Below are 15,762 nucleotides of genomic sequence, written 5' to 3' on the forward strand. Positions count from 1 at the left end.
AACAAATATAGGCAGATTGTACACGATCCCCACTTCAACACCAAATTGTTCTTGCACAAGGGGGCATATTAGAGGAGTTACTATAAAATGAATCATTTATATGTTTCCATTTAATATATATACTTAAGCTTTTACAGAATTACAGTAGTTGCATCTTAAGCAAAATACTTATGAAAGCAAACTAGCTATAGATATCTTTATAACTCTTTCTATACAAGGACTGTGATCTTCAATGATTGCATGCATCAAGCCGCAGCCAAGATTTAAAACCAAGCATGATTCTGTGATGCTTTAGTAGAAATCACATGTATGTTTTAAGCGATAAAACTATTCTTTTAAGTATTTAAAGCAGCAGCTATATATCCAGAGCTTGAACTTGAAATTACTGAAATAAGCTGGAAAACTCATGCCTATTGATCCGTACATTCGGTGGTAAGAGGCATACACTGTGTTAAAAAACTATTACACCCTTCTTCATGGTCTCAGGGAAAAGAAAAAGAGAAGGCTCATATATGCATTAAAACCCTGATTTAATTTAACTAGACATATTTTATATGATATAAATGTAACACTAAATGTTTTCAAATTTTATTGAGTGAAGTTGGAACCAATCATGCTTTGTAATAAACTAAAGTTTATGATATTCAGGATTGATTTGTCAAACCTCTAATTACTATAAATTAATTACAATAAATGGAAGCACAAGAGTAGTATGTGTTTGGTGGTTTTTCAGTGCAATGGAGATGAAATAAGCTTCCGCCTTTGGAAACGGAAAGGACTTATTATCAGCTGGTGTTGGAAAACAAAGATAACCAAGTAAGGAAATTAATGGTGATGCAATTTTCTACTACCATGTTATTATTTGAAGCGCAATCACACTTTAAAGGAAATTAGTAAAAGCAGACTCTTTATATCACTTGATAAAGGTCAGTTTTTCTTTTTCTTTCTCTTTCTCGATTCTCTTTTAGAAATTTATCTTTTCCGTAAATTCTGCTGCCTCAATTTACGAGCACTTTATTCCAACCGCCTTTCATTCAAATTTGGGGGAGCTCCTATTTTCACATCCACATTACTATTCACACCTCCAAACGTTCTAAAAAAATTTGTTAACATGAAAATTAGGTACACGATACACACCGACTCAATTACTCCCTCTCTCATTACTTATAATTGTTGAGAAAAAAATTGTCTCAAAATAATTATCATTTTAACTTTTCAATATAACATAAATTACTTTTTTCTACTCTTATTTCTTATAATATTAATGATTTACAACAAAAATCTATAAACAAACTAGTCTATATAAGATATTTAATACATCATTCTATGAGAATTGAATATCCCTTAGCATAAAATTTGAGAAAGTGGATATTTATAGATGATCCAATAACAATCAAATAATGTAATGATTTGATAGGTTTAATAATATTCGATAAGATATATTCTAATTCTATCTTAAAATTTAAATTTAGATTTATTCACTTTAAAAATCAGTTCATGAAACGATAATTATTTCTCATTTATATATACAAGTTTAGTTATATCACTATTCAATGTGAAATTTTCAAAAAAAAAAACTTATTTAACTCATTTTATTTTATTTGTCCTTTTTAATTTAGGTTTTAAGAATTTGAAATCTGAAAGAATATTGAGAATTTATGTGTGAATTATTACGTCTAATGAGGTAGGAGAGTGTTTTATTTATTCAAGCTTATCTTAATATTTAAGATTTATAATCCTTTTACTTATTTCTAACCCATCTATTGGAATCGATTGCAAAAATGTTTTACTCCAAAGTAGGAGTTAAAGATAAACAACACGAAACAAAAGAGAGTTATTAAATGCTTGGACACCAAAAGATGCACAGTTAAATTTGTGCACCCTTATTTACAATCTCATTATTGAACTCCAAAAAATGCTCTGTTCCATTATGGTTACATGCCATTATCAAGGTAGAATTATTGACAGAAACTAGTTATATTGGAAGGCCATGCATGATACTTCCCACTCTGTAATGTCTAATGCCTCTTAACACAAAAAGCTAAACAAGAAATTTTAAAAAAAATTACACCAAAATGAAAAAGTATAATAATGAACATGGTTTTTCACTTTCTCGATCTCTTGCTCATGGTTTTAGAATAGACTTCTAACTTGCCTTGACCTCTGCTAAGCTTATGATATCAGTATGTCCAACTTTTTCCCTCAAAGAATTTGTCAACTTAACAACATCAACGCCATCTCCAATCACCACCAACTTGTCTTTCTCTTCTCCCTCTAACCCCACAGAATTCACACCTGCATTCACCCAATTAAAACTTAATAATCAAGTTCATTCTTATGTATGAAACAAAGAGGGTTTTTTTTTATTTTGTCACGAACCACTTGCTGCAGCAACAACCTTGAGTGCCTTCGTGCGGCACTTTTGGCAATTCATGTGCACCTTCATCACAATCTTTTGCTGCAAACACAGCCAAATGAACAAGTGTTGGTTACTTAACTCTTAACAAAAACAGAGAAAGTGATTCAGATATTGAAAGAAAGAAAAAAAAAGAGAAACATATGATTGCATAATTTGCATTACGTTAATGATATACATGATATATGATATATCTATTACCTTCATGTTTTAGAAGGTTAAGTTCTTGGTTTCTAACTGAGTAAGGAAATGCAAGTTGTGATGACAATTTATATGCGTATGATTTGGTTGTAAGCAAAGCCACCTAAATATCATGTTAATAGAAAAAAAAAAAAAAAAAAGCCAAGTCAAAGTCATGTACGTCTGTTGTTGTAGTCGCAAGGAGTTGTTAACTGTTGGAAATTGCTTCGTAATTGAAGGAGGTCTACGTCAACGTAACGTTGGTTCAAGTCTTCATTTTCTTTTTTTGGTTAAACTGTAATGTTTCTCTTTTTTTTTCTTTCTTAAAAAAATCTATAATTTTAATCTTTTTATTTTTTAATTGAAATATTTCGGTTCTCACTTTTAAAAAATTTGTCATTTTAATTCACTTGATCAATTTGAAACTTGTTAACTATATACTAAAATTGTGAACTTTTTAAAAATAAAAATGAAATATCTCAACTAAAAAAAAATAAAAACACAAATTAAAAAAAAATAGAAAAACAAAATTACATTTTATCCTTTTCATTTTATAATCAGGTATTAATAATAAGCAATGGAGCACTTGAAGAGCCCAGTACGTACACAATACTCATATTAGCTAGTTGTTATGGGATAAACCAAACACTTAAATATTTCATCCAACCTCCCATGTGAGACTTGGACATCTCTTAATATTCAAGTCTTTATCATAGCATTCCTCGCAGGATTGATCGACTAACTGAAATTTAAAGTAAAATTTAAGAATTTTTATTTTATTTTAGACATGTTAGACTATTTTGTTAGCAGATGTGATCTTTTTGTCATATGTGACCTTTTTATACTTTATAAAATAATAAAATATTTTTTTACAGATAGATTTAAAACTTAAATTTTAGTTAATTTATCTTGATTATACTTAAGAGTCAACATCTTGATAAGTAAGTGATACTTTATGATATTTCACTCAATGACATTTTATCAACTTTTTCATTGGTCAGAGTAATTTTTCACCACTTAAAACTCTTTGCATGCAGATATTAAAACTAGCTCTAGTACCAATCTTTACTAGAAATAGTTATATTTAAAATGAATAAAATTATTATTTCTCTTCAAATATTTAATGTAACTGTATATATACAAAACTCAAACTCAAAACCACAAGCAGCTAAAACAATGTTGGTTAAAGTCTTATTATTCATTTACTTTTGGATTTATTTTGTTTTTAGTCTTTATTTTAAAATCACTTCTAAAAAAATTATGAATATTAATTTTTTAGAATTATTATTAACATATTTAAACTTGTTTACTTTATAGTTTATTTTTTTATTATATCATTTATCGCATTGATTATTTTTTCTCTTTATTTTTCTTTTTATATATATATTTCCTTTCCATCAAACTCGTACAAAAAGAAAAAATGAAATACACATTCCCCACGTACGTAGCCTAATTTTCAACAGTAATATGAACAAGTGTGATCTCTTTGACAAAGACTACGCGTGTCCAGAACGTTAAAGGACCCAAATAATCATTCTTTCTTCTATTTGAAACAAATAAATTCTTAATTAGGTGCGCAAATATGTAGAAATTTTCACGTACAGACAAATTCATTTGTATCTACTTCTGCTAGTACTTAATGCTACTGACTTTTTCTTTCTTTTTTATAATCAATGTTAATCATATTGTTCAGTTTTTCTAATGTCATTTACTCATTCTCACGCCCGAATTTCTATTCCATTTTAGCCATTGATTGATTTTTTTAAACACTATATCTTCACGGAAATAATTTTGTTTGAAAGGGATACTATCATTTTTTTAGAAGAAATGGATAAGATCATATAAATGAAAAAAAAATCCTTTATATTAAGCATAACTACACACTTATAACTTAAAGATCCTGTTACCTAATGATTAGTTCATGCATAATTTAGTAAAACTAACACAGTTTAAATCCGCATACATTTTTAAATGATAAATTTTAACATATTCAAATTAACAGTATGTTAACATTAAAAATGTTAATATGATAAAACATAAAATAATAAATACTTTAATTTAGTAAAAATTATTAATAAGCTGGAATAGCTCAGTTGGTTAGAGCGTGTGGCTGTTAACCACAAGGTCGGAGGTTCAAGCCCTCCTTCTAGCGTTTTGTTTTTATTTATATACTTGTATTCCTTTTAAAAGTTAGCTAAGGGAACCATAGTAAATTCACTGAACGCACCTCTCTTTGGGTCTTATTATGGATTAGTTAATGGTCCAATATCAGAGCATTGTCATGAAGAAAACTCTTTTTCCTTTTTACCGTGGTCATGGTCAAAATGATTGGGGTAATTATAAATTATAATGTTTGGCGTATTTTCCTCCACGGAGGATTATCATCTCCAGTATAAATTACTTTTTAAAGGGTAATAAACACACCTCAACGTGTGGAATGTAAACGCAGTAGTTTCCAGTAAATTTCTGAACGCACTTCAAATAGTGCACTTGAATGTTTAAAGTAATATATATCAATAAATAATTGACAATTGCTAAGCGCATCATTCATTTTGCATTTTGCTGGTACACCCAACACAACATATATAATTCTCATATTACTTTTTTATAATTGGTTTATGGATCATTTTACTAGTACACCCAACATAATATATATAATTTTCATATTATCCTTAGATAATTGGTCTACGGATTCATAATTCGTAATCTTTGATTTTCAAGTTATTAACACAACACTTTAATCAATTGAACTAATAAGTAATTATGTTATAAAATAATTAATGTCAATATATATAAGACTAAAACTTATAATATATATTTAATGTACATGTAAATTTTAATAATAAATTTTGTGACAATTAATTTTAATCTAATAATTAATTTGTTTACATATATAAATTTTAAATATAAATCGTATGTTTAATAAAAATTTATATATGTAAAAAATACATTATTAACATAATTCTACTAATGTATTTTTTGATCTTATTACAATTAATTTTGATTTAATAATATATTTTTTTATATATAAATTTTAAATAAAAATCATAGGTTTCATTTACAATTCATATATGTAAACAAATTAATTATTAGATCAAAATTAATTGTTACAAAATTTATTATGTATATTTACATGTGTATTAAATATACACTATAAATTTTAGTGTTATATATATTGACATTAATTATTTTATAATATTATTGACCTATTAGTTTAGTTAGTTAGAGCATTGTGTTAATAATTTAAAAGACACATGTTAGATTCTTACTTGAATCATTAATGTTAAATTTATTCGTAAAACATATTTTTGAAAGAAAAAAATTAAAAAAAATCATATGGACCATTGGTTTAGCCAATTCCCTTAATAATTTGGCTGGGACCTATAAGGTTGAATCAATTGTATGCTCTTCCACCATATTTTTTTTTCTTCACGCATGAATGAGCAAGTAAAGCAAAAGAATTATAAATTTATTTTCGGGGGCAATAGTTGGCCATTCTTTTATAGTATGAAAAAGGGAAATCTTTTGTACAATTCATGGCTAGATGGCCATTAAGAGCTTAATTACTCTTGATTCAATTTGGATACTTTCATAGGTACAAAGAGGTTTGTTTTGGGGGTATGGTTTGGGCATGTAGATTACCTTATGTAATTGCATGCAAGAAGGACATACCTTGATTGACCTCTCATTGGGAGATTTGTGTATTAAATTTTAAATTAGGTACATAGACACCTAATTTAACTTGCATTGGTTGACCTATTATAATTGAAAGTTACTCTTGTTTATGTCTTATTCTTTTATAGTTATTCATTCTTTTTTCGAATCTTGAAAGTCGCTCTCAAACCTAATTGTATGGTGTTGTTAAGTAGGGTTTGGGTTTAGGCTGATTAGGATTCACCTCATAATTGGTACTATTACGCATATTATAATTTTTGTTAAATTTGTTAGAGATTTTAGCATCTTGAACTTTTTTTTATTGGAATCTTTAATGATTGGAGTTTGCCTTCTTTTTTGTCACACAATCATCCATTCACCATGTAACTCTTGATAAGCAATAATTATAGGATTCATAGATTGATTGCTTTCACTTTCATCCTTCGCAATTAATGCATTTTTTCACTGTTATCCTTGGCAACGGTTGCCCCAGCTGACAATTGTTGGCCATGCAGATTCTAGGGGCAAAGATGAATTATTTTGTACAATTAATTCCTAGATAGATGCTCATTGAGAGCTTACCCTTCATTCAATTTGGATGCTTCCATAGGTGCAAAGGAGTTATTTTGGGGGTAAGGTTTCGACATGTATATTAGGATGTGCAATTGCATGCAAGAAGGGCGTATTTTGGTTAACTTCTTGTTGGGAACTTTGCACATTTAATTGTAGATTGAGAACATGGGCATGCCATTTAACTTGCATCGGTTGGCCCGGTGTAACTGGAGGTTGTCCTTGCCCATACCTCATTTTCTTATGGTTATTCTAATTTTTCCATTAATATTGAATGTCTTTCTGAAACCTAATCATATGGTGTTGCTAACTGGCCCCCCGGGTTCAGGCTGATTATTATATTCTCCACATTTGTGCATATTACCATTTTAGTTAACTCTATTAGAGATTTGGGTACCCGTTAACTCTTTTATTGGAATACTTAATAAATGTAATTTGCCTTTTTTCTTTTTTGTTGCATAGTCATCCATTCACCATCTAACACGTGATCAATAATAATTATGTGGTTCACAGATTGTTTGCTTTCTCTTTTATCCTTCGCAATTAATACCTTTTTCTATTGTTGCCCTTAGCGGTGGTTACCCCCAGTTGGTAGTTACTAGCCGAATTCCAATGGTGAAAGAGGATTCTTTGTACCATTTCTGCCTAGTTGTCCATTAAATGCTTACCCTTCATTCAAGTTGGATATTTCCAAATGTGCAAATGAGGCTTGTTTTGCCAGCAGGGTTTTTGGCATGCAGATTCGAGCGTGCGACTACATGCAAGGAGGACGTAACTTGGTTAACTTCATGTTGGGAGAGTTGCACATTTAATTTCAAATTAAATAAATGGGCATGTGATTTAACTTACATTGATTGGCCAACCAACTATACCCGAAAATGGCCCCTGCTCATTCTCTTTTTTCTTATGCTTATTCTAATTTTTCAATCCTAAGTGTATCTCTCAAACCTTATCATGAGTTTGCTATATGAGGCCCTTGGGTTCATGCTAATTATATTTTGCCTCATAATTTGTCCTATTATGCATATTATCAATACCGTTAAATTTGTTTGAGACTTTGGTACAATTACCTATTTTATTGGACTCTTTAATGAATTTAGTTTGTCTTCTTTTTTTCTTTTTTTTCTTGCACGGTCATCCATTCACCATGTAACTCTTGATAAACAATAACTATGGGATTCACGATTGACTGCTTTGACTTGTTCACAATTAATGCATTTTTCTACTATTGCCCACAACGGTGGTTGCCCCAAGTTGACAGTTGTTGGCAAAATTTTAAATACAAAAGGAGATTCTTTGTACAATTATTTGCTAGATGCCTATTGAGAGCTTACCCTTTGTTCAAATAGGATGCCTTTAGAGGTGCAAAGGAAGCTTATTTTTGCGGTAGAGTTTCAACATGTAGATTAGGACATGCAACTGCATGTAAGGAGATCGTAACCTAGTTTACTTCTCATTGAGAGATTCACATATTGAATTAATCAAATTGGTACTATTATGCATATTACCAATTATGTTAAATTTGTTAGAGGTTTTGTTACTGCTACCTTTTTTTTATTGGAATTTGAAATGATTGCAATTTCACTATTTCATCGACTAGTCAGTCATTTACCATGTAATCAATAATAATTATAGGATTCATAAATCATTAGTTTTCCTTTTTATGCTTCGTAACTAATGAAATTTTCCACTGTTATCCTCGGCGATGGTCGCCTTCAACTAACGATCATTGGCTAGATTTCAACAACGGATAAGGATTCTTTATATTATTCTTTGTCAAATGTCCATTGAGATCTTACCCTTCATTTATAAATTGAATGGTTCCAAAGGTGCAAATTAAGGAGACTTAATTTGGAAGTAATATTTTCGCATGCAAATTAGGACGTGCAACTAGATGAAAGAAAGATGAACACCTTAGTTGACTTCTTGTTGGGAGCTTTTTGCATTTAATTTTAAATTAGGGACACGGACACAAGACTTAATTTGCATTTGGTTGCTTGGCTCATTATAACCAAAAGTTGCCCATGTTCATGCCTCCTTTTCTTAAGCTTATTTATTTTTCCAATTTCAAGTTTCTGTCTCCAACCTAATCATATGATGCTGCTAAGTGGTCCCTGTGGATTCATGTTGATCAGGATTCACAATATAATTCTTAGTACTATTATTCGTATAATAATTTTTTTAAAATCTATTAAAGATTTTGGAATCATATTACCTTTTTTTAATCTTTAGTAATTGTAGTTTGCCAATGTGTTTTTGCCACATAGAAAGTCATTTACCATGGTTTTTTAAAAGGTCAATATTAATTATTAATTTATTAATTTTTGTTAATGAGAGATATTTGAATCCATATTGTTTCTTCCTTTTTTTTTTCTTCAACCATCAAACTAATTTTGTAACTCCTAGTCATTCACCAAATATATATAACTTCGTTCGTCTAATAAATAATAATTATGAGATTAACATATTGATAATCATAACACCTACACGAAGCACAAATAACATGGGGACCTTCATCAAAACCTTGTTCCAATGGTTGCTTAGCCAAAATTTAATTTCCAATGACTAGTTATGTAAGGTCTATTTCTACACAAATCCTTGCATACCTCCCTCCCTCAACCTTAATTTATAGTGTTTACATAAACCGTTATCAGCTTTCCCATTGCAGAAGTCATAGCCAGAAGGAAGCTATCATAATAAAACACAAGGTTTAACCCTAAGAATCTAATCCACGCTATAGTCGGTACAAGAAAAAACTAGATTTAACGGGGGTTATTTTTTACATTTTCGGGGTTAAAACTAGTTAGTGTGTTCTGCCTGCTCAAATGGAGAGGCAAAAGTTAGACTCCAGTTGGTGACCACCAAGTAATTTTCCAATATATGTTTCGCTTTGTAAATTTAAATTATTTATAGTTTAGAAATGTACCAAATGTATCTCACTACTAAGTCTATGAAAGCCACTCAAGCCAGTTTTTTATTTTTTATTTTGATGTATCAAACCAGTTATTTTCTTATAGTGATATATTTTGTTTATTAATTTCACTCAAAAAAAAAATTCTTGACACTGAGCCCTTTATTAAAATAAAAATTGAAGTCTAATTTCTACCACTTTTCATTTTCACTCCATTCTCCAACTTTCACCTTTAACTAACGTTGCCATCTTTTCTTCTTTTATTACACAAACCTACTTTTTTTGTATTATGCCGTACTGTAGATCGGTCACCATCTCGCCGTGTCAAACTTTGCTACACAAACAACTCCACCAGGGTCACACTCAAGTCTTTTTAAAAACTAAAATTGATGTGTATGTGATTGATATGACTCAAGTCAATAATTTTGTTTCATATTATTTTCGTCAACCAAGTCCACCTTAAAACTTACTTAAAACGTATATTAATTAAAATGCTTTCATTCACATAACAATGCATAGTCATGCTATGAACTTAGGCCCATGTTTAGAGCTTAATATCATATATATATATATATATAGGCAATAAGATTGTGACATCACACGTTGCACAAAGCAAATGTCACTGTATACAAAATATATCAAATCTAATACAGTGGCAGGTTCAGAGGATGCATCATTAACTTTGGCTTTATTTGAACTCTTTCTTGACCATACAATTTCTCCTCCCCTGCATTATTTTCCGCATGCACATTTTCTTCTCCCCGCCAAAGCAGCTTATTATCCGCGTCTGTATGTGTAGAACCTCACAGGAGCAAAGATCAAATAATAAACAGTTTTTGATGACTAAAAAGTATATCTCTTGTAAAGTTAATCAAGACAAAAGGAAAGTAAGTGGAAAATAGAACTTAATTATAGCATGCCGACATGTCGTACACGGTTCCAACAACCAAGAAAATGGTGCAAGGTGATCTTTATCAAGCATATATAGAAACTGATTCCTCACCATTAGGAACTGAATCATGGAAATGGAAAAGGATGCTTTGATGTAATTGGAAACCTGCATATGATTCCTAAGAGATTATTAGCATCTGTGAATATATATGAGGAGAAAAAAATGAATAATAATAAGAACAAGGGCGCATGGTACGTATGTCATAATTAAGATGATAAGCTTGTCTTGTTAGATTTTGAAAGTGAAAACATTTATCATCATTTCACCATCTCCGATTGATCCAATGACTAGCCTCCATGGTTTCCCATACACCAAATGACAAATTTCTTACATAGAGTACAAAGAACCATACAAGCTCATCATTATACAATCAAAGTAGATAATAATTTGTATCATCAGAACTTACATGATACTCCTCATGTTTGATTAAGTGATTTGACTGGTCCATTTGACTCTCCATATACCCAACAAAAAGATTGTCAAATTCTTTTTGACAAAACTTTTTATTTATGTGACGTCATGCAAACATATCATTACGTCAATCAAAGTAGATAGTGATTTGCATCATCAGAACTTATGTGGTGTTTGTCATATCTGATTAAGTGACTTGACTAGTCTGCTTGACTCCTCATACACTAAATAGAAAGATTATCAATTTTTTTTACAAGTTTTTTATATGGAGCACAATAAACCAGGCAAGCACATCACTTCATCAATCAAAATAGATATTGATTTACATCACCAAAACTTAAGTGATACTCCTCATGCTTGATTGAGTGATTTGATTCTCCATATATCAAATAAAAAGGTTATCAATTCCTTTCAACAAGCTTCTTACATGGTGAACATAGAGTATTTAACCAATTAAAGTAAATAATAATTTACATCATCAAAACTTACATGACACTCTTCATGTTTGATTGAGAGAGTTGACTAGTCTGCTTGACTCCCTGTATGCCAAATAAAAAGGTTGTCAATTTTTTTTGACAAGCTTCTTACATGGCATGCAGGGAGCCAGGCAAACACATCATTTCACCAATCAAAATTGATAACAATGTGTATCACCAAAATGCTTGACTCTCCTCGTGTCTGATTGAATGACTTGAGTGACTTACTTGACTCCTCAAATGCTAAATAAAAATGTTGTCAAACCCTTTTGACAAGTTTCTTACATTACATAGAGGAAGTCAGATAAGTATATCATTTCATCGATTAGAATAGATAACAATCTGTATCATCAAAATTTGCATGAATCTCTTCATATGTGATTGAGGGATTAAATAGCCTCCATGACTCCCTTCATGCCAAATAAAAAGATTGTTAATTTTGACAAACTTCTTACATGACATCTAGGGAGCCAGACGAGCACATCATTTCTCCAATCAGAGTAGATAACAATATCCACCAAGGAGCTGGCCTCAGCTTGAACTTGACAAGTATCTGCATCATCAAAACAATGAAGTAAATCATAACCCAACTCCAAAAGACAGAAAGTTGTAGGATATATAATTAAACTCGCATACACACTGGCTAAAAGCTAGCCCAGATTGACAAATATTATCGATAGCTAGCAATATACACTCACTCACATGTGTGTGTGATGAGTTGAGACATAGAAAAGAAATGGTTCCAGAAAAGAAAATGGTCCCATTTGACAGCAAAATCAAGACCTACTGCATACCCTTAATTATATATCAGAGGGACAGAAAGAGTAAGAGGAGACCAACAAAAAGGGGAGGAACAATTAATAATCTGGTTCTTTTGCTTGACACAAAATGACTTTTCTCTATGTGAGTCTCTCTAGTTTTTGCTTCTGGAGCCAATGATCCTATTGGGGGGTATTTAAGGAGACAGAAGTGAGGAGAGAGACAGGAGGAAAATCCTTGAAAGAAGAAGGGAAATTAAGGGAAGAATTAAGGGTCCACTAATTGGCAAAGGCGGCAACCAAGTTTTGGTTGTAACAAATAGTTCCATTAGATAAAGCCAAAGCTGCCTGGGTTTTACAGGTAGTCTATTTTGGATTTTCTTCCCTTGGAAAAGGTGAATCCCTCTCCCCACACACAAACAACTCCTCATTTCAAATTTCCCATTTTTTTTTCATCCTTCAGTTACATGTAACATGAGTCTATCTGTCAAATTAATTTCCTTTGTTGAAAGTTCATGCTTTTCTATTTTATTTTAATGTAATTATTACTGCACATGCTTTAATTAAACTTTTAATGATTATTACTTTTTTATTAATTAGCTAGATTAATTAATTTAATTTATCATCAATAATAACATGCACTACAATGCTAGCAAAAGGGTCAATGACTTAGTGATCTCAATTTCCAGACGAGGCCAAAACCATTCAATAAGACAAGGCCAGAGTTGCAGTGAGCGTTTAGCTGAGTTTGATGCTGGGGTCCGTTTCTCCCAAAAACGAAGCTGGATCAAATATGGACAAATGTGATCATGAAACTCATACTCCATCACCATCAAAGAGTACTTAATATAATAGAAAAAAATTTGTTCAGTGTCCATCAATGGATATGATTAAACTAACTGTAGCCGTTGTAAAGCATGTTTCATCCTTTAAACTATAGTAACAATTTAATAATTAAGCGAAAACAACTTTACTAAGATGAGACAAAAGGCCTTATTTTACTTCTTGTTTTAAGCTAACTATTTTCTGCATAATATATTTTACTTCATGGCAGTAGTACTAATTAATCCCAAGCTATCCAGCTTTGTCACAAATGTTACTCTCAACATTGTGGACCTCAAATTAATTAACTTTGTCACTTCAATTAATCTTTCAAGCAAATAAAATAATTCTATTTAGCTCATTAATTATATATAAATATGTGTAGCTGTAAATAGGGAAATTACTGTGGAACCAAGAGATTAAAAAGGGTTCCATAGTTCCAATGTGGTCTCAGGATATATCCCTGCTTGATGCTAAATGAGGGAGTTGGGGACCACTAATTCGTTTAGTCATTTCATTTTTTGAAAGAATTTAATAAGGGCACTTGGCCAATTAGGGACCACAACTCCACATAAGGGAACACATCAATCTATATCTCAAATACATGACTCATATCATATGCATTTGTCCATGTATGCAAAATGCAACCATGGTTGTGTAGAAATTAAATCACTTTAATTATGATAATTTTTCTTCCCTCAAATATTACTTCGCCCTCTTTAAATTGTTACTAGTATAACGTATATCTGTGCTTTAAGATCCATAAAATAAGGTTTCTTTTTAGGGTCCAGTCTGTCCCTCCAAGTTGTTCAACGTAACTTCCTCTTTCAGTCTCTAGGTTGTTCAACGTAACATCATTCTCTCTCTCCAAGTTGTTCAAAGTAACATCTTTCTAAATATTTTAAAATATATATTTTAAATTTGGAGGACAAAAAACTATTTAAGTCTAAAATTAATTACAACAACTGTAAATAATAATATAATGTTAATTACAGTTTAAGATAAAAAAAACATAAAAGTACTAAGTAAGATTATATATTATTAATAAATAATAAATTTATTATATATATATATATTTATAATATAGTAAATGTTTTATGGAATAAATTTATTCTTAAAATATATAATTTTATAATTAATTAATGATAACAATCATTTTAACACTATTAATAATATTAATTAAAGAATTATTAAAAATAATATTAATTATAATAAATATAATAATATAAATACTAATTAATGACAAAAAGTATAAATAATAATATTAATTACAGAAATTAATAATAATAATATTTTTTACCGGATTAGTAATAATAATAATATTATGGCTTAACTATTTTTTTATTCTTTAGTTTTGGGTAAAATTTACTTTTGTTCCCTCAAATTTAAATTATAAGTGTTTTTTGTCTCCTAATGTAAAAATTGCCCACATTTAGTTCTTAACTATTGATCTTTTTAGTCTTGATAAGGACCCAAGATTGGCCATTTTCAAATTAGAGAAACTAAAAATAATATTTTTAAATTTGAAAGACAAAAACAAAATTAATCCAAGGGACTATAAGATATTTATGCCTCCTTAAAAAATATATTTAAGTCTAATATTAACTAAAGTTATTATTAATATTAATTACAATTTGAGATAAAAATATTAAATAAAATTATATATTATTAAAAATAATAATTAAATATGCAATTTATTAAAAATATTTATAATATAATAATATTTTTATGAAATGCTTTTTTATTTAAAATATAAAATTTTATAAATTTTTAACACTATTACTAATATTAATTGCAAGAATTATTAATTATAAATATTAACGATAAGAACTATTAGCATAATAATTATTACACAAAATATTAGTAACAATTAATGATAATATTAATTACAATAAGTATTAATAATAATATTAGGACTTATATATTTTTTTGGTTCTTAAAATTAGGGACAAGTTTCCTCTTAATCCCTCACATTAATATTAAAAGTATATGGTCCTTAATATAGGGCATATTCTAGAAGAAAGTGATTGTTCTTTTTATAAGACATTTTGCAATTCCATGAAGTATTTATTTTTATAGTATTTATCCTTATTAAATATTTTAAATATTTTTTTATTTATAGTGGTACATAATATTTTTACACTTTAAAGTTTTCACATCACTCGTTATGATGATAAATAGAATAAAATTTATATATCAGTAATATTTTTAAAAAAATCAATAAACTAAATAATTTACATATTTTTATGAAATTCTATTAGAAGTGTTTTATATTAAAGATAAGAGAGGGTATTGAAATTTTTAAAAAATAATTAGATATGAGATCTCTCATATATAATAATAATAATAATTAGATAATAATTTTAACACTATTAATAATATCAATTACAAGAAACATTAATTACAAATATTAATGACAAGAATTATTGATAATAAAATTAATTACACGAAGTATTAATAATAGTATTAATTAAAACTTAGGATAAAACATTAAAATGATAAATAAGATTATTATTATAAGAAAATAATAGTTAAATTTGAAATATTTTGCAGCATATAATAAAAAGAAGAAGAAAAGTTTTGATGTATTTTTTTGTCCAAATTTTAGATAT

General features: G+C 29.1%; 1 protein-coding gene, 1 long non-coding RNA gene and 1 other non-coding gene across 4 annotated transcripts; 1 reads left to right on the forward strand and 2 right to left on the reverse strand.

The window, feature by feature from the left end:
- Positions 1-1,834: 1,834 nt before the first annotated feature.
- Positions 1,835-2,695, reverse strand: LOC114367224 (heavy metal-associated isoprenylated plant protein 47-like). Its single transcript, XM_028324366.1, has 3 exons — positions 2,618-2,695; positions 2,380-2,458; positions 1,835-2,295 (listed from the first exon to the last, which is right to left on the reverse strand). Exons 1-3 carry the CDS (start codon positions 2,621-2,623, stop codon positions 2,147-2,149), a joined length of 234 nt encoding a protein of 77 aa, XP_028180167.1. The 5' UTR covers positions 2,624-2,695; the 3' UTR covers positions 1,835-2,146.
- Positions 2,696-4,674: 1,979 nt separating this feature from the next.
- On the forward strand, positions 4,675-4,748 carry TRNAN-GUU. Its single transcript has one exon. It is a non-coding gene; the product is annotated as a tRNA-Asn (tRNA).
- Positions 4,749-10,257: 5,509 nt separating this feature from the next.
- LOC114367460 lies at positions 10,258-12,658 on the reverse strand. 2 transcript variants are annotated; one of them, XR_003657209.1, is made up of 3 exons: positions 12,273-12,650; positions 11,584-12,123; positions 10,258-10,788 (listed from the first exon to the last, which is right to left on the reverse strand). It is a non-coding gene; the product is annotated as an uncharacterized LOC114367460 (long non-coding RNA). The 2 variants fall into 2 exon arrangements; XR_003657208.1 differs by lacking the exon at positions 10,258-10,788 and having other exon boundaries at positions 11,371-12,123; positions 12,273-12,658.
- Positions 12,659-15,762: the final 3,104 nt, after the last annotated feature.

The sequence above is a fragment of the Glycine soja genome, chromosome 9 (genome assembly GCF_004193775.1).
Source record: "Glycine soja cultivar W05 chromosome 9, ASM419377v2, whole genome shotgun sequence".
NCBI lineage: Eukaryota > Viridiplantae > Streptophyta > Magnoliopsida > Fabales > Fabaceae > Glycine > Glycine soja.